The sequence below is a fragment of the Psittacula echo genome (assembly GCF_963264785.1).
Source record: "Psittacula echo genome assembly, chromosome: 21".
NCBI classification, from domain to species: Eukaryota; Metazoa; Chordata; class Aves; order Psittaciformes; family Psittacidae; genus Psittacula; species Psittacula echo.
The window spans coordinates 3,439,715-3,463,733 of NC_137757.1; the positions used below are offsets into that span (position 1 = coordinate 3,439,715).

Sequence of the window (24,019 nt, forward strand, 5' to 3'; positions counted from 1 at the left end):
GTTATTTGTTACAATATATGGACATATATACAGCTGCTTCTCTAGCTCTGTAAGATGCAAAGGGAAGCTCTTCCATACCTGGAATGAAACCCTCCTTCAACACAAAAGTACAAATAACAGGGTTATCCAAAGCTCCAAAACAGGAAAGCAGATTGCTTTTCACCCAGGTTACTCTTTATACAAGTGCAAGAATACCTTTCAAGTGCAAATAATTACTCATATCCTCCCTTTATATATAATTCATAGAAACAGACTGAAGGCATCTGAGAGACCAAGGTTATTAGAGGGATTTTGGTCTGAACGTAGCCAACGAACTGGCAGAAGTCTAAAGGAGAGCTGGTCACCCTTGCCTCTACAGTTGCTGGAAAGAGTGGCAGCTCTCAAGGGTGATTCACCTACCCCACCTTAGACACTTATCTTAAGAGGGGAATGAATCACCCAAGAGGTGCCTCTTTGTCTCCCATGGTTATAGGGGAAGCCAAGGAGTGACTAGCTCAAACTGAGACATGCAGAGTTCAGTGGGATACAACCCCGGCTCCCCAGCAGCATGCTGCTGTTAACACCCTCATTCTCAGCAGGAGGAGGAGGGATGGACTCATTCAAGTGTAGCTTTGCAAAACTGAGGTTAAATATGTCAAATTTGCCCAGCAATTTCAGGAGCTCACCATAGAGCATTAAATGTACCCAGGACTACTCTTTGCCCTTGAGTCCAGCTTGCACAGATTAGCCCACATCCGCACCATCAGACCCACATACCCTTCCTAGATGCCTCCTGGGAATGATTCCTATCTTATCTCCCTAAAAGGGCCCAGGAATTGCTTGGGAAAAGAATATCAGCCCAGGACAGAACAGTGCCAGGAACCATTTTAACAATTTAACAGCAGAAACAGTCTCAAGCTGCTATCTCTGGGCATGGAGATGTCTGTGCTTGGAGGAAATCAGGGGCAGGTGACACATTGAGCACCTTCAAAGATTAAACCTTGGCTGTTGTGACTTCACCTCCTGATATGAGCTGCAGGCTGGTAACAATGCTAGTGAAAACCTTCCCAGTTCAGCTCCTGATTTACTGAGGAATACAAAACAATTGACTTTCTAGATGTAGCATGAGGTTTATTTATTGCAACTTTTGAAAGCACAAAACATAGACAGATGAAAGGCACCAGAGAGAGCCAAAATCATACAGTCACTACTATCCCCCTTTACAATCTCGTTTAATTTACAAAGTGTGCAAGCCCGATACAGTGCAATCATCCATCCCTACATGCACGCTGGAGCCTACAGTCACTTCAGAATTGATCTGCTCAATAAATCCCACTGGTAATTTAAAAACCAAGCCAAGTACGTAGACAGTATACACAGTACTACTGTTTGCTGGTAGCTTGCTGCATGCATAATTATACAAAATATTAGAGCTGTTTTACATTTTCTGTTGTGTCAACTGACAACTTATAGTTACATAAAGAAGAAAATACTTAAGGGAAATAGCTAAGAGCGGAGTTAACTGAAGGCTGAACTTTCAACCTTGGATTCGGACTACTTCTACGCAGCTCCTGTTAATCGCATCTTCCTGAGTAACCGGCAACACTCCTTGCTAACCTGTCCCAGTCGTGTGTACTTTAAAAACTAAACTGAGGATTTCACTCCCACTGATCGTCTAATCAGAAGTTATTTCTCTGCTTGGCATGAGGTCCATTTGTCTCCATTGCAATTAATATAATTTCTGGAAGTCTCTCTCCTTTAAGCAGCAGGTATTAATATTTCCATTTAGCTTACACCATTTCCTAGGTGAATTTGGCAGGACAAACTCTGTTGCAGATTTTACCATGAAAACCTTAACTTTCACCACCAGTCAGCTTATAGAGTTTTGTCTAAAAGGTTTCTGAGTCTTTTGAGCAAATGCATGCAGTGAACTATGTATTTTGATGACTAAGGGCTGAACCATTCCTGTCTAGAGCTTAACCTTTAACTTCAGGGTATGAGGGTCTTGTACCTCTGAAGCACACGCTTGGTGTGCGCTTTAGCACCATGTCAAAGAGCAAAGCTCAGAGGAGCACAGGCACTTCTATTAGAGAATGGAATCAAGGATGGTACGACACCATTCAGATAAAGTCCTTTGAAGAAGAGTGCATTCTATCAAGCACTAGTATGGTTGTTGCCCCTGTGTCCCTAGAAATTCTGTCTTTTGGATTTCTGCAGAAGAATGATGGAAATGCTGAATAGAAATAAAGATTTATTGAGTCCAAGTGACTCTACTGTGTATTTTAAGATGCACTTATAAGCAGCAGCTGCAGCAGCAATTATGATAAATTTAATATTTAGCATTCACTTCATGATGCAGAAATAAAATGAATAATCCATCGATATAAATTGACTTGAGATGAATATCAAACTGCAAAATCTTTAGAGCAATTCTGTTTGCTAATCTGCATGAACATGATCTGGATTAAAGGGATCTGTACGGTTCAGCATTAACCAAGAGGGGAAAAGTCTGGCCTCAAAATGAGATAGATAACACTTGGCAGCTACCAGAAGTGTCGTAAAGACTTCTGTGCCTTTATGGCCAATGCCTTTGGTGAGCTCTGCCCCTGCAAAGCTGTTTGCCTTGCTTCCCTTAACCCTAAAGACCAGGTCTAAAATATCCTTAGATACCCACAAAAGCAGGTAGACAGCTAAGGACATTAACTTAAATGGACCAAATGACATGGGTGTTTTAACTAGACTCCATGTCTAAACTACTGAGGCACTTTTATGAATGTCACTGCATGCCTTTACGCTTCTTCGGGGGCCTAAATACACTTGCAAATGTCTCTTTAATGTTTTTAACTACTTTTAAGCATGCCTCTCCATGTTCATTACTGTGAGATCAGTAGATGCACAACCAGACAGAATCCCATTTTCCCCAAGGTAATCCTTTTTCATTTATAACATGCAAAAGGTAGGGAATTATAACAGCAGTTAGGGGAAAAAAAAAAAAAAGGAATAAAAAAAGAAGTTGTAAAGCTATTCGAAATACCAAGACAAATGCAAATCAAGTCTAATCCTTTGTGCTTGAGCAGTGGCAGTTCATGGTGCGGTGGTGATTCCTACATGCTCTTTTGATTACAAGGCAAGTAGAAACTGGAGAACAGAAATATGGCACATTGCCTTGGAGCAGGCTTGCCTTTTATTTTATATGTAACAGTGGGTTTTAGCTTCTTCATTCTAAAAGTTTCATTGAGAACAAGTGCTTACCAAACTGAGAGAGGGATGAATAAACTCCTATTAAACTAAGAATAGCAATTCCCCGTCCCTCGTCCCCCTCTTCCCATGAATCCAAATGGATGAGGAGAAATATATAGGATTGCATTACCTCGGTCATTTTTGGCTTCCTGGAGCTGGACGGGACAAGCCTGCCTGCCTCTGGACGTGGAGCAGTAGCCATGGTGTAGGTTTCCTTGCTCACCTTCTGCTTGGACCTCAGGAGGGACAGGGCTGCTTTAGTGGATATACCTGGAAGGTTAGGATTATACAAGCTAATACACCAGCTGGCGTACACTGAAGACCTTCGATCAGCTTGCTGGATATGATTTGGCTTTATGTAGTTTAAATAGCACCAACTGACATTAGTGGTCGTGTGGAGACTGGGGAACTGAAGTACCTTCTTCGTATCTGTACCTTCTCGAGACTTCATTGTATTATGAGTGACCTCAGATAGAGGTGCAGTGCTTGGAGGGTTTGGTGGAGACTGCTCCACCAGTTCTTTGGAGTCTTCTTTCTTCACAGGTTGCAAAGGTGCCTTGCTGAGGAACTGCTTGCCAGCTGGCTGCTTATACTCTTCCAGTGCCTCAAAACTTGGAGAACCTGAATGGGACACAGCTTGCTGTGAAGTACTTGGGATTTCCTTTGGTTCTGACTGCTCTGAAGACAAGCTAGGTGGTGTTTCAACCTCGACCCTTCCTTGGCTTTCTGCAAGCGAGTGAGACTTATCCTGCTTTTTCCCTTCTTCTATTGCACTGGGTGGCTTCACCACTTCCAACTTCTCTTCTGCTTCAGACACTTCCTCCTCTTTCACTCTCTTCTGCTGTTGTGTTTCCATGGTCAGCTCCAAGCTACCAGCTGGAGAGAGCATTCTTTTGCTTCCACCAACTGTTGATGTGCCTGCTTCCAGTCCAAGGACACTGTCTGATGGGGAGGTGAGTGGCATATACCCTTTCCGTTCTGGTAAGGGTAAGGGCACTCTCAGATACGGGCTCTGGAAAATGCTTCTTTGATCCTCTGTGATCATCTGTGCCAGATCAAAACCTAGTCCGTGAACATCAGTGCTACAGACCAAGGTACCCTTGGGTTGGTGATCATCAAATTTGGGGAGTACGATAGAAGAGGAACTGCACTGGGATTGAGTGACCAGAATCTGGGACAGCGTTGTGTACATCGCACTCCCATAGGATGGCATATTTGTCTGTATGCGAACAGGGACAACAAGCGACACCACTGGATCTGACCGCGTCGGAACAACGAGCTGAGATGCGGATACAGTCACCGAAGGACTTGTTGTGCAGGTCAGAGGATGCAGCCTACTGTCCGAGTCATATTCCGTGCATGGGGAAAGAGTGGAGGCTCCCGCTGTTGCAAACAAACTGGATTTGATCTGCGGTAAATGTCCACCAGCTTCACCTGGCAACTGGAGAGCAAACTGAGACTGAAGAGGCAGAAAAAAGGCTGAAGGTATTGGTGAGGAGACAGGATAATGAACCGGCAGGAATGAAGGATGCTGCCTGAATGGCACCTCAGCTGGGTGAGACATCAGCGGAGGAGCGATATGAAGCGGGCCCGGGTGGATGAGCGTTTGCGGGAGAGGCAGGGGTGGGGTCTGAAATATGGAAGGAGGAATCTGAGGCATGGTGAACTGAGCAGAGAGGATGTCAGACATCGTGTGTGCGGCAAAGAGCTCTGCAGACTGCCCTGGCTGTGGCAGGAGGTGCTGGTAGGGAAAGATAGAAACCTGTGGGGACATGAACTGCTTTTCATGCAGCGTCAGCTGCGGTACGGGATGAAACACTTGCAGGGCTTCTGTGTATGGCTGGGTGTATGCTGGCTGAGGGCTGTCTTTTGGCTGACTCTTTTCACTTGGGTAAGTACCGTGAGAGGGCAAAGGGGATGAAGATGTTGGCTGCTGGGGCAAACTTGTTGAAGGAGATTTACTTGTAGAAGGAATTGGATCTTCTGTCTCTGGCCGGCCTGTCGGGGCTGGGTCTGGCTCATGCTCTGGGTGCCTAGTGAGGGATGCTTGCCTAACTAGAAAGCATTTCCTTCGCTCCTGTGGAGCTGAGGAGGATGAGGGGCCAGGGGTTGAGGCAGGAGTGGACGACAAGCTCCCGTAGTCAAATGATTTACTGCGGGTCTCGGACATCTGGGAAGGATGGGACACATTCGGTGTCTGCTCAGAAGCAGATCTCCGCATTTCCCTGGAATGGTGATGGTGGCTTGGTACCATCAACATATGTGAGCCAACACCAGGAGGCTTTGGGTGGGATTCAGAGGGCTGGCTCGTTGACTCTGGCTTGCCGTGATCGTCACGATCAAATGAGACAGAGTGGCTGGAGCCGTGGGATACGCTGCTTTCCTGACTTGGGCTGCGGGTGAGGGAGACGGATTCAAAACTGGACTCTCCGGAGGACTGAGCCATTTCTGCCAGCCGCAGCCTCTTCTTCTTTGGTGGAAGTTTCTCTGCTGGGAGCTGAGAAAGGGTCTGGCTCCTCTGCGGCCACTGGAATTCCTCTGTTTTCTCTGGCTCTTTCGGGGGAGGCTCTGGCTCCGTTTCTGGTCTGTCGGGCTCTTCTGTGACCAGAATCTCTGGGACCTGGATGTTGGGCTGGCGTACCAGCCTGGGCTGCAGGGAGTGAGGCGGTCGGCTGGGCTGGGGTGTTGGCTGAGACGAGTACTGTGGCAAGGGTTTGTCTTCTTCCAAGCTGCTCGCTTGTTCGATAGAGTCAGACTTCTCAAAGGAGCTCGTATGCTGGATAACAGAGATCTCCTTTGAGGTTGTTCTTCTCTCTTTGCCCTCTGCGCTTGAAGCCGGTTTGGTATTCCTGCAATGGAAGCTGGCACTGACATCGGAAGGTGCGGATTTACCCGGATCTGCTGGTGACTTAATGGATTCACGGGTTAGGTTTAACGCGACATCAGATGATGCTGGGTTTGCAAACTGAGTCCCTGGTGCAGTACTGGAGGAGGGAGCCTCAGACAGCTCAAAAGCTGGAGGCTCCTCATCATCACCGAGGCTCTTTTCCTTTCGCCTCTTTCGGAGCGGAGTGAGCTCCAAACTGCTCCCTAGCTTGTAATGCATCATCTGGGGCCACGTGTCAGGATCCGCAACACTTTTCTCAGTCTCTGAAGAGGTATGGGAAGTGGAAGAACGAGGCTTTGAGAGCTGCAGTTCTGAACAGTAGTATTTCTTATGGGCTTCATAATTGTCCCTTTTCTTATACCGAGCACCACATACGTTACACTCGTACATGAACCCTTTAACTTTCGGACCCTTCCGAGACTTTTTGGTAAGATCGCTTTCCTTGGTTTCAGGCTCCTCAGGAGGTTTGGAAACAGCTTCTTTGTTTGCAGAGCTAACCTCCTCTGAGACATATTCTACCCCCAAAGGTAGCTCAATAGCTGGTTGTCGTTTTAGCATTCGGGGATGGGAAGAAAACGCTTGACTGCGGCTTAAGACTTCAGGCTCCATGATGTGATCATCAAATGAATAGCTACCTCTAAAGGTATGTGGGGAGCTTATAGTGCATGCAGCAGAAGGCATTGAGTGGCTTCTTAGGAGAGGCACTGTCTCTGTGGCACTGTGGGATTGCTGAAGTGACAACAATGATTGTTCAGGCTTAACTTTTTCACCGTGGGATGTCAAAACTTTCGCTGCATCCAACTGGCTACCGGAACCAGACTTGATATCAAACTGAAACGGTTCTCTATATACACCAGACTTTGGAGATTCAATGCTGCTACGTCTAGATAAAGAGCTTCTTCTAGGCTTAACACTATCTATTTCACTGGTATCTACAACAGCTTCATTAATTGTAATTAGCTTAGTGATGTGTTCAATAACCTGTGTTCTAGGCACAGATAATGGTACCATACTAGGTTTCTCTTCACTAGACAGGTGGGGAAACCCCTGGGATGTGTTTGCACCTAACGCTGAAGTCCTTTGCCCAATTCTACCACATTTCCCAAAAATGATTTCTGCATAAGATTTTGCATTAGTATTTGGTGGGCTGATCTGCTGCTCTGCACTTTCTGATCTGGAGAAGTAGCCTGACTCAGTACTCCCTTTGCTCCCGGGGCTCAGGAAAGCTTGTTCATCTATGACCTTCTTCCGTTCGCTCAAGCGGAGTGCAAGCTTCTGCTTTATAGTATGGGTATCTTCGGATTTATGGCTCAGGGGATGGTCTGACGATGGCTCTGCAAACTGGGTGCTATCTTCAAGAGACTGAGACATACTGGAATGAGACAATGAACACCGGTCATGGCTGGAGCCTTGGCTCCCTCCACTCAGCAAACTACTGGACAAGAGCGTGTGCTTCTGCCTGGGTGAGAGCTCTACCGAATGGCCCGACATCGCACCCGTTTCCTCCTCCGAATCTGTGCTTTCTCCTTCTGTTGGCTCTTCAAAGTCCTCCCCACCAATCCTTTCCATTTCCAAGCTCGATGGATACATCTCTGCTCCGATCCCCGAGGCCAGCCCAGCTTTTATTCGATGAGCATGAGATTTCCTATGTTTATACAAATTGCTCTTAGTCTTAAAAGAAAAGCCACATGGAATGCAAGGGTATGGCCTCTCACCCGTGTGTGACCTGATATGTTTTTGGAGCACACTTGGCTTCGCACAAGGCCTGCTGCAGTACTGGCAAATGTATTTGCCTGGCTTCTGAGGTTTCTTTTCCTTCTTGTGCACTTCCTCAGCTTGTTTTAAGGAAACTTGTGAAGGGCGAGGGATATAGACCTTTTGAACAGACGGCATGTCCTCTCCGGGGATGATCGGTGAATGGGAAGGTAAGAGCTGGCCGTGGTGAGAGTGAAGCCCGGGTGATGAAAAAGAGCCAGAGGGACCTGGTCTTACTGGATCAACTAGCTGCCATGTGGGACCTTCGAGGACATGCTCTGGTTTCCCAGGAGGCATAAATGCTGGTGACAGTGCGTGCTGCTGAAGCTGCGAAACGTGGGGAGGATGCTCAAAAGAGGAAGGCTTAGGCTGCTTCTGATGTCCAGTCTTCTCCTGAGACTCCTCTCTTGGAATCGGCAAAGAACCAGAAAAGTGCTGCTGCGATATGATATCTCGGAGAGGGGTTCCTTGTGAAGGAGCAGAGCTGCCCTGGTATGTAGTTGCAGATGAAATACTGGCTTGGAAAGCCTCTCCTTTGGGAAGCCTCTTTCTTGGACTTTCCTCAGCCTTTTTTGTGCTCTTCTGGCTTTGTTCAGGATCCATGACCTTAAAAGGGTCTCTGAATGCTATTTCGGGAAGGTTTTGGCAGGCTTCATTTACGAATAATAAAGGTCTCTTCTGTAGATTCCCTGTTTTGCCTGCATTTGCTACGAAGCCGGAGCCGCCAGGAGATGGTTGTTGATTTAAGATTTTACTAAAGTGTCACTAGTTGCTATTTGATTCAAAAAAAAAAATGTTTCAAGGTCAATAAAGTTCACATTGGTAACACATGACAAACTACTTCAAAGAGAGAAAACTTTCCAAAACTTTTAGTCCAAATATTTTCCTTGTGAACTTGGTTAAGGCTTTAAACCTTGCCATTTTATTTCAGTTGACAGTGGCAAGCCTTCAAAGTCAAGATGCAACCCACAATGTGTCTCTTGTTTGTTATGCAAACCTTTGAAAACTTGAGACTTTAGTGCTCATCTCACAAGGATCTTTTTTTTCCTGGGCAAGGAAAATAACACTGAACGGTGTGTGTCCCCCTGTGTCTTCCTTCTGTTCCACTTTTGACTTCAAAAGTCTTGGAAAAGTATTTCCCACATTTCTGTAATTACATCCAAAAGAAAACAAACAGAAAAAATTACTTCAGCGTTTGTCCTGAAGCAATGAAACGCTGCTACTTCTATAGAGGGTAACAGTAAATATTTTGCACAAAAGTAAATCAGAGTCACTGACTGAATGTCTGCCATTCACGAGACATTCATTTTAATGGTAATCTAAACATAAATTGTACCGAGTCAAACCTCAGAGACTCATACTTAGTTCAACGCACACATAACCTGGCTCTGCAACAGTAACCAAAGACAGTAACTTGAAACACACTTTTGAAATGTGTATTAAAATGGTTTCAAACCTGAATTCCTTCTAATTTCCTGCAAACACTGATGGGTTTACAGGTTTTGTAATTATATTTCCCTCCCAAACAAACACCAAAGTAAAGCTGACTAAATACAAAGCACTGCCTAATGCAGCACATACATTCACCCACAAATAAAATGCAAATCTTTCCTGCATAAAACCCACTCTTCAGCTTGCAACAATCTTCAGTGTCATTTACAACAATAGCAAGTAAGAGAAAGCAAACACACTCTTACACGGAGATGTTGCCTCTTTAATTTCCTGCCTTTTGTCACCAAACAATGGTAAACCCAACTTGTAAAGGATGTATTTCATACAGGCGGGATGTCGAAACTGGCTGTCTATAAATGGGAACCCTTCTTACAATGAATTTGAATGGGAGGCTCTATTAAACCTACCTCCCTTGTCAGCAAATACAGCTATTACTGAGACACTTGGGGAGGAAATACTGATTCCACTGAAATAAGACAGTATCACCAAGAGATGGAATAGAAAATGGGTGGGATACTCCTAAGGAAAATAAGGATGGTGCTTTTAAGCAAAGAAAATTGATACATGTAATTTACAATGAGAAAAGAACTACCTTCTTTACAAAGCTATTATCTGCCTTAGGGTGCAGTGCCTCGCTATGACAGAATTGCATTGGTTTAATTATGGGAAATGGCTCAAAGTCCTGCTGCTTTGATCCTGTCCCATGCAGTGGAAGGGTGCATGGATGCAGCTGAAACATAGCAGGGAAGCATGAGGGACCGAGATTTTAACTCCACAATGGCCCAACTTCATCTTGAAGAGAACCAGTGAAGAGCCAGCAGAAGGGGTTGGTTATGTTCAACACGAAGTCCTCCAAGAATTACCCACTCCTTGTTCATTCCTAAACCCTGTGGACTCTTCATATTCAATGAGAAAAGAGAGACATGGAGTGTAATTTAACAGAGGGCCTACAAGGATGCCAGAGAGGGATTCTTCATGAGGGGCTGTAGTGATAAGACAAGGGCTGATGGGTTCAAACCGAAACAGGGGAGATTTAGGTTGGATATAGGGAAGAAGCTCTTCCCTGTGAGGGTGCTGAGGCGCTGGCACAGGGTGCCCAGAGAAGCTGTGGCTGCCCCATCCCTGGCAGTGTTCAAGGCCAGGTTGGACACAGGTGCTTGGAGCAACCTGCTCCAGTGGAAGGTGTCCCTGTTCATGGCAGAGGGTTGAAACTGGAACCTTCCAACACAAACCAGCCTGGGATTCTATGATTAGTTATCTTTCCAAATGTTCAGACCATCCTCAGCCTTTTCTGACGAACACATGGGCCCCAGCTGATTTTGTCAGGGATTCTGCACAGGAGTTCACATTTAAAGGACTGGTCAACAAACAAGCACACCTGCTGCCTGCAGCAGCGAGCACAGCCAGTCCGAAACCATCCACGCTACTTCCCACATATTTTTGACATTACTGGAAATGGTCCCTGGAATGGGAATGGCAAGAGATCATTCTCCGGCTGGATGTGGTTACCCCAGATGGATATATCCCCAAGGAAAATTCAACAGTGCAAAATAAAGTGGCATTAAAAAATGAAGTCACAGAATCCCAGACTGGTTTGGGTTGGAAGGGATCTTCAAAAGGCATCTAGTCCAAACCCCCTGCAATGAGCAGAGACATCTTCAGCTAAGTCAGGTTGCCCAGAACCACATCCAGGGATGTCTCAAGGGATGGTGCATCCACCACGCCTCTGGGCAACTTGGGCCAGTGTTTCACCACCCTTATTGTAAAGAATATCTTCCTCACATCCAGCCTGAATATCCCTCTCATAGTTTAAAACCATCACCCCTCATCCTATCACAACAGGCCCTGCTAAGATGTCCATCTTTCTTCCCTGTGAACTTAGAGGCATTAGAGAAGAAGGGAACAAGATGCCTAATGCTGCTCTGCCCAGCTCAGATATAGCCTAGGGTAGCTATGAGTGTCTCACTGCATTACATCACATAAGAGATCATGTTCCTGCTGCTCTCCCTCTTGCCTGATGGATCCCTCCAGCTGGCAGAGGCGAGGGGCTGGTGTGGGTCAGGCTCCATAGAGCTGGCTCCTTCTGGAAATGCAGTGGGACTAACGCTGGTGGGGAAACCTACTCTTTTCTTTTCTTCCTTATTGTCCTTCCAGTTTCTATTCTTTTCTTCTCGGTCAAAACCTATCCTCACATTCAGCCTTTTAATATTCATTACAGTTTACCAATTCTCCCCTTTGTTTCTCAGAAAAGGCACGTCTTTTGCTTTTACTTTCCTCTCCTCCCCCTCATGCCCTGAGTAGCTTCTTCTCCCTCCTGTCATGTTGTGCCTCCACTCGTTTTGCTTATCACTTTCACTTTGCATGCACTCTGCACTGGGCTCCCTGTAGAACAGCGCAGCAGCAGCTAACATACAGCAAGGCAGCACATGGCTTGGGCACAACACAAGAGGCACAGAATCAGCTAGGTTGGAAAGGACCTTCAAGATCATCAAGTCCAACCATTCCCTCAGGACTGTGTCAGTCCAAATACTACCTCACTCCTAGAGACAAATCTTTAAGGAAAAAGTCCCATGGATTTTACGGCACATGGTTTCCAGCTGCTGACATTGCATGTCTGTGGCCAAATCTGAAGTACAGGCACTGAAACTGGGGATTCCAGCTATTATTTCTATTCAGACATCATTTCTTAGGGGTTTACTTGAGATGCGACTGAGTGAACAGGAACAGAAATGCCCGTTTTGTTCACAGTGACAGAAACAAAGAGAACAATGACAAAATTCCGTCTGATTTTAACGGGACAAAATTTTTACCCTAAAGCCTGAGATAAAATGCTTGGAAATGCTTTTTCAGAAAGTCACAAGTGTTGGCATTTTGAATCACCTTATTACAGCTGAAATGAATTCCTTCATAGAGGCCCAGGCACACAGTCTCTCCCAATCCCAAACCTCAACTAAATCCACCTTAAGAGTCTGAGGAAGAGGTGACCAGTGTCGAGCCTTGAGTTGGTCCCTCTGTGACTATGAGCACCTCTATGCAGCCGTCCACTCAAACAAGCTCTGTAACACTGGATTTGGGACTAAGACCCCCTGTAAGTGGGAAGAGAAGTGCTGGAGGCTGCACCTGACATGGGAGCTCCTGGTGCAACATCACTGAAAGGACACTCACTATGTTCCTCAGTTCTTACAAAAAACCTGCAACCCCATGCTTTATAAAAGCAGATAACGTGATGGCCAAAGCATGGGCTGGAAGCTAAAGGGCATTCTGCTACCTGGAGACCATGGTCTTTGCAACCAGCTCTCAACTGTAGCTTTGAACAACAGGGCAGATGCCACCTTAGACATTCAAAGTGATTTATGACTCAGAGGGATTTACAATGCAAACAGTGGGCAGCAGTAGTAGATCTCCTGTCATTACCTCTTGTGACTCGACTCAGTAACACAAACCACTACTACAGCCAGGCCAAAGTTTATCAAAGAAAAGCAAAGGAAACCAAACAGAAATGCAGGTTCTGTTGCCAGGTTGAGTCCTCTGTGAAGAGCAGTGCACACATGCAGGGTAAATAACTAAGGAAGAAAACAGAGATTACTTACAGTGGACTTGGTAGTCTGTAATTTTGACGGTGTCTCCCTTTTGTTTGCTCACGATTTAATTCAGTCTGTAAAAGAAACAGCCTGTTGGAGTTGTAATGCGCATACATTAAAATGCCATCTCAGCAGTGAGCACACAGGGCTTACATCAGGTGCCCTGATGGAGAGGACTGCTTGGTAACCGAAACAGTACACAAACTCAGTCCCAACAGCTGGAGAAACCCTTGGGGACTGCATGCACCTCCTCTGGCACATTTATCCCAGTGGTGATGTGCACGCTCATAGTAAACACAGTGCCATGGGGTATTGCTCCTCCTGGCCAAGGCTGCAAGGGAAGCCACAGCCTGGCTGGTGTCAGCCATAGCCAGATGCAGAGCAGACAAGGCAACAGCTCCATGCTGGCATCTCAGATATTGAGATATTCAGATCAGCACACAGGTGCTGCAGCCCATCCTCCAAAGTTCATATTTAGTCATTAGTTTTGCATTTAGTTTGAAGTAAACCACTCAGTTCCTCCATACTTCATAGAATCATAGAACATTTAGGGTTGGAAAGGACCTTAAGCTCATTCAGTCTTAACTCCCTGCCACGAGCAGGGACCCCTTCCACTGGAGCAGCTTGCTCCAAGCCCCTGTGTCCAACCTGGCCTTGAACACTGCCAGGGATGGGGCAGCCACAGCTTCTCTGGGCACCCTGTGCCAGCGCCTCAGCACCCTCACAGGGAACAGCTTCTGCCTAAGAGCTCATCTCAGTCTCCCCTCTGGCAGGTTAAAGCCATTCCCCTTGGCCTGTCCCTACAGGCCCTTGTCCCAAGCCCCTCTCCAGGTTCCCTGCAGCCCCTTCAGGCACTGGAGCTGCTCTAAGGTCTCCCCTTAAGGAGTCTTCTCTTCTCCAGGCTGACCCAGCCCAGCTCTCTCAGCCTGGCTCCAAAACAGAGCTGCTCCAGCATCTCTGTGGACTTTCTCCACATCCCTCTGAAGTTGGGGGCTCAGAGCTTTCTTCTTTCTCAGTGGCAACTGATTGTTAGAAAATAAATGATTAAAATCATAACAAAAAAGTGGGTTTTTTTTCTTTAAGAAACATCAACTTTTTGTTTTAAAACTACAGACGCCTGCATTTACCAACACGATTCACTCGTTCGATTCTTAAACCCATTTCACACGTGCAACATCTGCCGAGTTGCTGTGGACCTGCAGGGGGAAGAAGCAAATCCAGCGCTAAAGTCCAGTGACTTGGGTTCAATTCCCACATCGGTTACACATTTCCTGTGTGAAACTGGGCAAGTCAGATCATCTGTGGGACGAGTTAGTCCCCGTTTCTAAACTAGGGATACTTCCTTATTTCACAGATGTGCTGTGAGTCATTCATTAATGTCAGTCAGACCCTCGGATACTACGGGAAGGGAGAGACTCACACAGATAAACAGGGATCTATATAACTAGAAACAGATGGGAAGACATCCAGGGGACTTTCTCTGCTCATTGAAAAGTCTAGGACAGGATGCTGTGCTTAGTAACTCTCCCTTATACCCCACATTGTATCAGCAACTTCCCTTCTCACCTTTCCAGGCACCAAAGGGCACTCGTGGCTGCACCACAAAGAAAGCAAACAAACAAAAGCAGCTCTCATTTTGCCAGCAAGGCATGTGCAACAGGTTAATCTAATTCATAACCTAAAACCGTTTCTCCAGAAAAGCGTTTGAGTCGGAACAGAGTAATTATTGCAAAATCTGCATATTTTAGAGCTAAATATTCCCAGAAATATCACCATTGAAACTAGAAGGAAAACCAAAAACGAAGCAACAAGCACTGTGCAGTCCAGGAAGCATCCCCAGCGCAGCAGAGATCTCCAGACCATGAACACACAGCAGCTGAGAGATCCCTTCCTAATGCTAACACTCACAAATGCAGAAGACAGCGGTTTCTTCCTACCTTGGAGGTCAACACTCAGCTCTGCATCCTTTGGTAACAGTTTTAAGGCAGGCCCAGCTCTTGCACACAGCCTCATGCTCGCTGCCTGGACCAGCTCTTGGCCGCTCCATTTCCATCATTAAGAGCAGCAGGTATTTGAAGCCAGGCTGCTGCAGACATGGAAGGGCATGCCAATATACCACTCATATTCCAGAGGGTTTGTTGAGTGTTTTTTACATTGTTAATGAAACTAATCCTGTTTTCTTGCTACCAAAACTCAAGAAACCCAAGTTTTCTTGCAGTGTTCAAGCTGACCCTGAAGAACCATTCGATGCTCGTGACGATGAAGAGGGATTCTGTGCATCACCGTCACATCTCCTCCTCAGGACTGCAGAAATCTCTGCTGCTTTCACTTCTCACATACTCATTGGCGTAAGAAAGTCATCAGTTTTGAAAGTACTGCTGCATAATGATGCTTTCAAAATCCATCTGAATTGAGCACTCCAGACCTGTCAAACCAAGAGTGGGAAGCCAGCTATCGGCAAGATGGCGATTCTTTCCAAGGTAACATGTCTTGCATACAGCTAAAGCAGTAATTGCTTTTCCCCAATAATATGTTCCCCCTGCTGAGACTTATGGTTAAACTCATGTATTGAGAAACCTTCCAAAACGTTTGAACATAGTTTCAAACCACAGGAGAGGAAAAAAAAAAGAAAGGAAGGGACAACCACAGTTCAGATGGAGTTTATGACTTGTACTCAATCTCATAATTGCAGGGTGAATCAGTAGGGAATGAGGTTTTAGTCAATACCACACTCCCTGGTCTCATGGGCAGCAAGCTTTGTAGAGATCAGCTGAAAATGGTTTCCCCTTGACCCTACCCTGACTTATTGATGAACCTCACCTCAGAGACTGCCTTGCCCTTCTTCTATGGATGCACACAGCCACATCTGGACGGTCGTGCACAACAGTCACTGCACATTGCCTGCTCACATCTTCGTTTGCCTGGTGCAAAAGCCAAGTGGACAATGGAGAGTGGAGGTATAATGCAAAACCGAGGCAGATATAGCGAGTGTCACAGATTATTTTGCTGTATGAGAAGCAGAATCTTGCTTCAAGATGAAGCTCAGCCTTCTGCAGAGAGCAGACACAAAGCCTAGGCACTGATTCGGAGCGAGGTCCTTCCATGTCACTGGCCCTCAGGGTCAGAAAATTGATCCTGGTTCCTTTTATTTACTGATATAAGAGTTGTCTCAGTTGCTCTGCAGTTGGAGGGTAGAGGTTTGCATCTGCAGCTAGTCACTACCCTGCTTCTCCTGCCCCAAGGAACTGACTCCTCGCACTGTCTGGTGAACTCAAGGGCTGGGACGGAGCAGAAGGAAGTGCACTACGGGAAGCTGAACAAAGACAAATGAACCACAATGGAGGTCAGGCTGAACAAAATGTTAAGAAACAGATAACAGGCCAACTTTCAGACATCACACTCGGTGCTATCTTCTCATAGCAGGCTCCAGTTTGAAAAGGCCTGTAAGCAGCTGCTGGGATGAGGAGGGGACCATCCAGACCCATGGCCCCTTTGCAGCAAGGTTGGTCTGCAGACCAGAGCATGGGTCATGAAGTTGCTGTTTTGCATGTGTAGGTGTCTGGGCTCACTGCACACATCTTATCAAGCCCTATGCAAATACACACCAGAACCACGCCGCAGGCAGAGTGCCTTATCTGCCTTTGATGTGTATCACGGTAACCCAGCAGTGATTTTAGCCCTCAGTGGGGAAAAAAAAAAGGACCCCAAATCAACTACCAAAATGGAAACAAGCTTGTCTCAGCACTTGCTGTGTTTCGTTTCAGCCTGCAATGATACACAGCAAGTGCCAGGTCCTGGCTCCTGCTCGCACATCTGGACTGTGCTGTCCAAAAGGGACCGATTTGGAACCTCTTCTCTTGTTTATTTCAGGAGAACAATTAATGGAGTAAGGGTTACCCAGCAGGCAAGCCTGCAGCTACTAAATTAGATGCTCAGTTAATCACTGTGCAAAAGAGTACTGAATGACAGAAAAGAGGCAGCAGCAGCAAGGAAGTCATGACTGTGTGTAACAATGAAATTCATTTCCATTCCTTGCAGAGTATTCTCCAGTGTTCCATACACAGATTTTACCACCCATGATTTAAACCCCACAGCAGACTACGTAACTCCTGTATGGTTTTGCTTCATAAGGATGCAGTTGGTTACTGCAGGGGTTGAAGCCATTCCACAACAGGGAAAATAAGGAATTTTGGTATATTTAACAAATGTGAGACAGGCTACTTGTGGCTGATTGCAGAAGTGACCAGGAATGAAGGACTGATAGAGGGCTCAGGCAGGAAGGCGCTGCCTTGGCCATGCATGACTACGTGCTGTGTAACATCCTGCACCATGGAGAACGCATCCTTCTGCCTGCCCTCAGAATGTACTTGCAGGACGTAGCTGGGTCACTGATGTTGCCTGCAGGGCACAGCAGGTTTGTAGGACTGAACAAAACCAAATGAGGAATTCGAAGACAATGAAACCAATTAAAAGAAACTTTTAACATGCAAATTCCATCTCTGCTCCTTGATAATTTTACTCTTTGAGCTATTACATAAACTGCTTTTTGTCTCGTCAACAATAAAGCAGAAGCAATTAAGCAAAATGCAATAAAACTTAAGCCAAATAAAATTAAAACAGACTCCAAGATTATTGTATAAACTCACTAAAATGACAAAGTGGTCCTTCAAGCTGACATCACAAAAAGCTTCCAGTTTGCATCGAATACAGAAGCAAGAGAAAGAAATGCTATGGAAAACATCTCCACGCAAACATCTCTCTGTGGGAGTGGAGCTTTCTGGTGGCTGCGAGCTGCATTATCATTTATCCCCACGCAGAATTACAGTCCAAGCCCACAATAAGGCTCCCTCTCTTTATACAGGCTTAGCAAAATGAAGCATCCACTCCTGAATGTATTTGCACCTCTGTTCATATCTATATAGACGTGGAACTATGCAACAACCCACAATGTTCAATCAACTAGGGAGGGACATAGAGCTGTTGGAGCAAGTCCAGAGGAGGCCACAGAGATGCTGCAAGGGCTGGAGCAGATCTGATCTGGAGACAGGTTGAGAGAGCTGGGCTGATTCAGCCTGAAGAAGAGAAGGCTCCTGAAGGGGAAACCTTAGCGCAGCTCTCGGTGCCCCAGATCACAACATGCCAGGTGGGTAATCCCTGCTGCTGCGAGAAGATTGCATCACTTCAGGTCATCACCACGCCAGCTCTCACTGGCTACATCAGGATCTGAAGGACGTTGGTATTTCACTAGGAGGTCTGCAGGGAAATCCAGGCTGCCCTAACCACGAGGAGCAGCTATGCCACTGCCCCCAGGCTGGGAGGTTGATGGTAGTTTGTGACTGAAATCTTGAGGACTGATCATTAAGGATCCCATAAGCCCTTCTGGGCAACCACAGCCTGAAATTCCCACACTGCTGGACAGGAGGTTTTTCTTTGCTGCCTGCCCTGCAGTACTGTGCAAGGCTGCTGCATGCTCTCACCCAGCTGCCCTCTCTCCATCCATGGTATTCTAGCACTGGAAGTGCTGCACTGAGTTAACCAAGTTCCTAAGTGCTCTAAGGATAGGAAATACTATAGAAATACAAATACAACATTAATTCTCTGAGTTAGGATGATGCAAAATCAGGATGCAGTGGGGGAATTACTGCATCTGAGCACAGCCCCTGATGAGAAAAACAAAAATACATCAGATCTTCCTAGGTAGTGTGTTACCTTCTGAACACAACAGCAATACACAACACTGTATCATGCCAGTCTGTATCTTACTTAGCCAAATACAAAGAAGAGATATTGCAAGTGACAGTGAAAAAAAACATGGAATCTCAGTGAAAATATTTCCAAAAGGAAAACCTCCCTCACTGATTCAGGACCCAAGACAATGGGGTTTTTCCTATCCTCAATGAAAAGACCGACAGAAAGAGGAGAAAATGGTCCCTTTATTCCTGACAAGCAAAACCAGAGTATCTGATCCCATCACCAGGCTGGCAATCTCCTATGTACAGAAGCAGTCTTGACTCACTGGGACCATATATTGAAAGTCATTTCTATTTTGTCACGTCACTGAAACGGTGCGGAAAAGAGCGGATTACACACACGGAGCAAGCATCTGCGTGTCCCCAGTGCCACCCTCATCCTGAGGAGCTTCCTCGATAAAGACTTTGCTGTGTTTTCCTTACGTGGCAGGGGAATTGGTACAAGAGGCAGTTTCATTTACCCAGCTTTTCCCAAGGTAAATGTTTTCTCAAGGCAACGTGGAGCCGCTGAAACACCGCACATTGAGCTGGGCAGATGGAAGCAGAACCAGCTGCTAGAGATGGTGCAGCTCGTACAATTCCTCCTCCCCAGCAACGTGCCCCCAGACCTCACTTCGAAAGGGTAATATCTATCCTGCAGATGTCTGTGCACACACACACAGATCTGAGCATCCCTGAGTCCAAATGACAAGCTGCACAGCTCTGTGCAAACAGCTACAAAGGGTGTGAAGACATGTCACTGTTGGAAGACCCTGCTGTTCCTCACACCAAAAGCATGGGGGTTCAGAGGGAGATGTCCCATTTTCCAGCTCTCCTACCGCCCGTAGAGGCCAAGCAAGCCACAAACCCCACAGAACTCATTTTAAATCAAGATCTACATTTGTTTAAGAGGAAAGAAAGAAAAACCATGGCTGAGTTTGAAGGGAATGTTGTCAGCTTTGTAGGAGGAAAAGAATCAAGTCTGGGCAGTGTTTGCTTCCTTGTCATCACAAGCTTTACAAAACTCCCTTGTATGCACATACAAAAACATACCTTATGCCAGTGAAACGAAGCAGCATTTAATGAGAACCAGACTGTGTTTTGGTTAATTTCCAGGTGATTGGCCTCTTCTTAACAGATTGTTCTTGTAGGTGAATGCAAATATTTACATAGGGACCCCATGGGCTCTGTGTCCATCTAGTCTGGGTTTTCCCCTCATAAACCCGTTCCCCAGGAATCCACAGCACTGGCACTCACTTAGAGAATGAGAGAAAATCCAGAGCAGGGTTTTCCACATCTTCACCACCCCAGACAGGATCATCCTCCGCACCAGAGAGTCTCGTCTCCACTTTTCTAAATCCTATTGGATTAAAGTAGCAATCAAAAATTCCCCATCCCTGACTGCTACACAGGGCTACAGTGAGATCGAATATTTGCATCTAGCATCTGCTTCCATTGGACTGTAGTGCCTCACACTAGACCATGTCACCCAAGGCTCTGTCCAACCTGGCCTTGAACGCTGCCAGGAATGGAGCATTCATCACTTCTTTGGGCAAATGAGGGCTTCACCACCCTCACAGGGAAAAACTTCTTCCTCATCTCTAATCTGAACTTCCCTTGAGTTTAAGCCCGTCACCCCTTGTCCTATCGCTACAGTGATATATGCTGCCATCACATCCACTGACCAGATAAATTATCCTAACACACCAAAGCCGTAAGCAAAATGACATCTTAATACAGATCAGGAGAACAAGACCACTTCGGTGACACAAAGCTCCACTTTCTAATCCTAATAGACTTCAGGAATTTGTTTCTAATAGCTAATGAATTAAGAATCAGCCAATTATGTGTACCTTTATTACGATGATTCTAATGAAACAAAGTGTGAACTTCTGTTTAATTAGAAATGAGCTCACACTGCTGAGCAGAGGCACTTCTAAAATATCTTTCAGCACTTCACAACTGAGCTCATCAGGGCTTTGAGTCGGAACGGCATTAAGGCAATGATATGGAGGTCAAATAGGAAAGATTTCCAGGCAAATAAATGTTTTTCAAAGCATGGTCCCACATCCCTAGCAAAGAAGGTGGATCTCTCCTTGTGCATAGTCATGCAGGAAATCTGAGATCATATTCCTTCTGCTTAACGCTTAGGGCTCAACAGCAATTAGTTGGGCTTCAAACTGTTTATTTGGTGATATTTTAAAAGAATTTAAATGCATTTGGCAAGAAAAAAAATGGACCAAGATTTTCATTAACACTTCCAATTTTGGTTTTTTTTCTTTAAAAGCAGGTTACTTTCTTCTAAGATATTAAAACAACAGCCATTAAACCTGCAGAGAACCTAGATGCAGAAATCACTCATGTGCCTCCTGCTTTGCAAAGCCTCAAGAGAAAGAATGCTTCGAAAAATCCCACTGAAGATGAACTGATTGAACAGCTAAGAGACCACAAAACCCCTCAGTGTTTGAGTGCAAGCAAGAAACTCTCTGGTCGGAGATCACAACCAGCTATATACCTCTGAATGTTTGATTAAGTGGCTACTTTAAAAGAACCAAGCAAAACAACCTTCAGACTAATACCTTTTGGCTAAACGGATTCTCACCCACATTCACCTCTCCTCCTGACCAAGCCTTATCAGCATGAGAAATAACAGGAGGTGTTTATGAGAGTCCCGACACCCTGATTTTTGTCCAGATGCTTTGGTTACATCTCGCACTCCTCACATGTGGATTCACAACGGGCTCTGCTAGCATGTCCTGTCCCAGAGAACCAACAAGATCTTGCAAAACACCATCTACAAAGCACAGCACTAAACCAGCAACTCCTTCTTGACAGGGCTACTGAAAACAAACCACAACTACCTTCACCTTAACACAAAGCCCACCTCGATTATCCATAACAAGTTGGTTTTGCTGTGTCCAAGGACTGCCTGCTAAAACCACTATAGAAGCACTGGGTGTTATAACAAGGCTTCTCTCTCTACCTTACCCTCAATCTGCAGAACAATGTTTATAGACGAGGCAAGCCTGGAATTGCCTCCAGCTTCTCTAGGAAAGGTTAAAAAGATATATATATTAAGAAAATAAATCTATTAAGGGGCCAGCATTCCTGCTTTATGCCTGAGCATTCGCAGGCAAACTAAAAGAATAGCTACAGGCCTTGACAGGAATGGAGCCGACCATTTACTGGTGTAGGTCTGGTTTATGACTGCTGTCACTGCAGACACCACTCACTGGCTGTAGGCAGCAGATAGCAGAGGCTGTCTTTCATCTGCTCAGCAGCTGAACAGGGCAGTTATGTCAGGACAAGTATAAAACAGTGGGGGACAGGTTCAAAAAAGGTGTTGGATGAGGTTTCTGCATGCCCCCGAAGAGACAGCTCCAGCCACGTCTTATTCATGAGGGGAACAGGGAGATCTCCTGTTAACGTAAGAAACAGCGAGACCAGGTTTGGAGGAAGAGTTCCTGTCTTTAAATAGACCAACTGACATAGCGGGAAACACCCAGACAAGCTTTCAGCCACACCAGCCCTGTTGCAAGTCAATAACACTACAACTTCTGCAAGAGCAAGTCATTAAATGAGCGACTCTCGCACTGCCAGGGTGGCAAATGAGGCGCAGCAGGAGAAACTCCAGTGATGTGAAAGGGCAGGTAGCTACGAGATCTGCTGCTCGCCCCTTGCTTTGCACAGCAGCCTGCAGAGCAGTAATCCTCCCTGCATGCTTCCTTTTGGTTGCAGCCTGTGCTCTGCGCGCACAGGGTGTGCCCCGCAGCGGGCGACAGGATGTGGCCCCACGCCTCCTGTGCACTCTGCGTACTGGTGCGCAACATACAGCACCCTGAGGGCTTGGAAACCCTGCAGAGAAACACGCCACGAAGGTTGCTAAGATTTCCCCCCAACTCCTCCACCACCTCTTTAGCTGAGTACAAGCTAAATTGATTAGGAGGGGAGATTCTCCCCTCCGCTTCCAGGTTGCAGCGAGTGAAGAGCATCTCTCTGCACACCTCCCAGCGCGCTTGCTGCATCACCCATGGCTCCTCCACCGTGCTGGGCTGCACACCAGAAGGTGGTGCTGCAAGAATGGTGTAGAACCAATTGCCTGACCTGAGCTGGGGTGGAAGATGCTGAATCATCCTTCGGGCTTCATAAAGCCCCACTGCCTTCCAGACCTGCTCACCCGAAACCAAGAGGGTCCAAAGCTGAAGGAACCCAAACAATTAATTGGCCATTTGGATAGGAGCCCTCTTCTGAGAAACATGAAATTATGACCCTAGTTTTCTGCTTTGCAAAATGCTCCTCTTTGAGCCTTTTGCATTCATTCATGAACAACAGGGTTATGGTGGAGGAAAGCCATAAATATGGCCCCGCTTTGGTTGCAGAGAGAGGATGCTTGGGCACACAAGTAGCAATCTGACCACACCCCCAAAATAAAAGAAACATGCCTTTTTTTCTTCTTTTTCTCCTAAAAGTCAGTTTGGAAGATGCTGCTCCTGCCCACAGCCAAAGGATGTGGTATTCGGACAACCAAAACTGGAGTTTCAGAGAAGAGCCCCCAGAAATACCACTAATAATAAAAAAGATCATTCAAAACAAGAGGGAAGTTGAAGCTTGGATGCAAAAGTGTTAAATGAGAACTCTATGAACTGAATGGTAGATGCACAAGAGTTTATTTGTTTTCACAGTGAGTTGCTGCACAGCTCACAAATACTAGGACCTGTGGGGGCTCGAGGGCTATTCTGTGATGCCACATCCTAACACCAATGAACTGGTGTGCAGTTAGACCAGCATTTGACTTGGCAGTTCCTATTCTTAGCCTGAGACTGAACAGCAAACAAAACACTCATGCTCCATTTGGGGGGTACTGCAAGATATAGGATTGCAGGAAAACAGACTGTAGTCAAGGCCCTTGATATTTCGGATTAAGCATTTCCAGGAAGATTAAAAGGGTCTGCAGACATCCTCAAATGTTAAGACCAGAAGACAGCATGATAAATGATAAAGCCTGACCTCCTGCTAAACACAGGCCGCAGAACCTCTCAGACATTTCTACATCAAGCTTATTACTTGCCCTTGAGCTCCAGTATCTCTCAAGGAAGCAGAAAACAGTCTTGATTTAAAGACTACAAATGGTGGTAGAAGCAGCAGTGCTCAGCTAAGATGTTCCAGTGATTGATTTCTTCTCTTCTAAGATTCTGTTCCTTTTTTCTACGCTTACTTTGTCGAGGTTCATTGCCTAAACTTCAATGAGAAACACCCCGACTATCACAAGCCAAGAACGCATCTTTGTGGGCCCTTCCTAAAACCAGCCATAGATGTTGTAATTCCCCACCTACAATTACTATTTGAGATCTATTTGGGGTAAGAGAAACATCTTTCAAATTTTAGACCTTACACAA

At 45.9% G+C, this 24,019-nt stretch overlaps 1 protein-coding gene across 1 annotated transcript in view; it reads right to left on the reverse strand.

Moving 5' to 3' along the window:
* Nucleotides 1-8,464, reverse strand: part of HIVEP3 (HIVEP zinc finger 3) — a gene marked incomplete at its 5' end in the record, with an annotated part of 61,194 nt that extends 52,730 nt beyond the window's left edge. The window contains one exon of the mRNA XM_080632418.1: nt 3,350-8,464. Within this exon, the coding sequence (XP_080488544.1) occupies nt 3,350-8,464 (5,115 nt within the window). The remainder of the gene's footprint in view (nt 1-3,349) is intronic.
* Between the last annotated feature and the right edge of the window lie 15,555 nt (nt 8,465-24,019).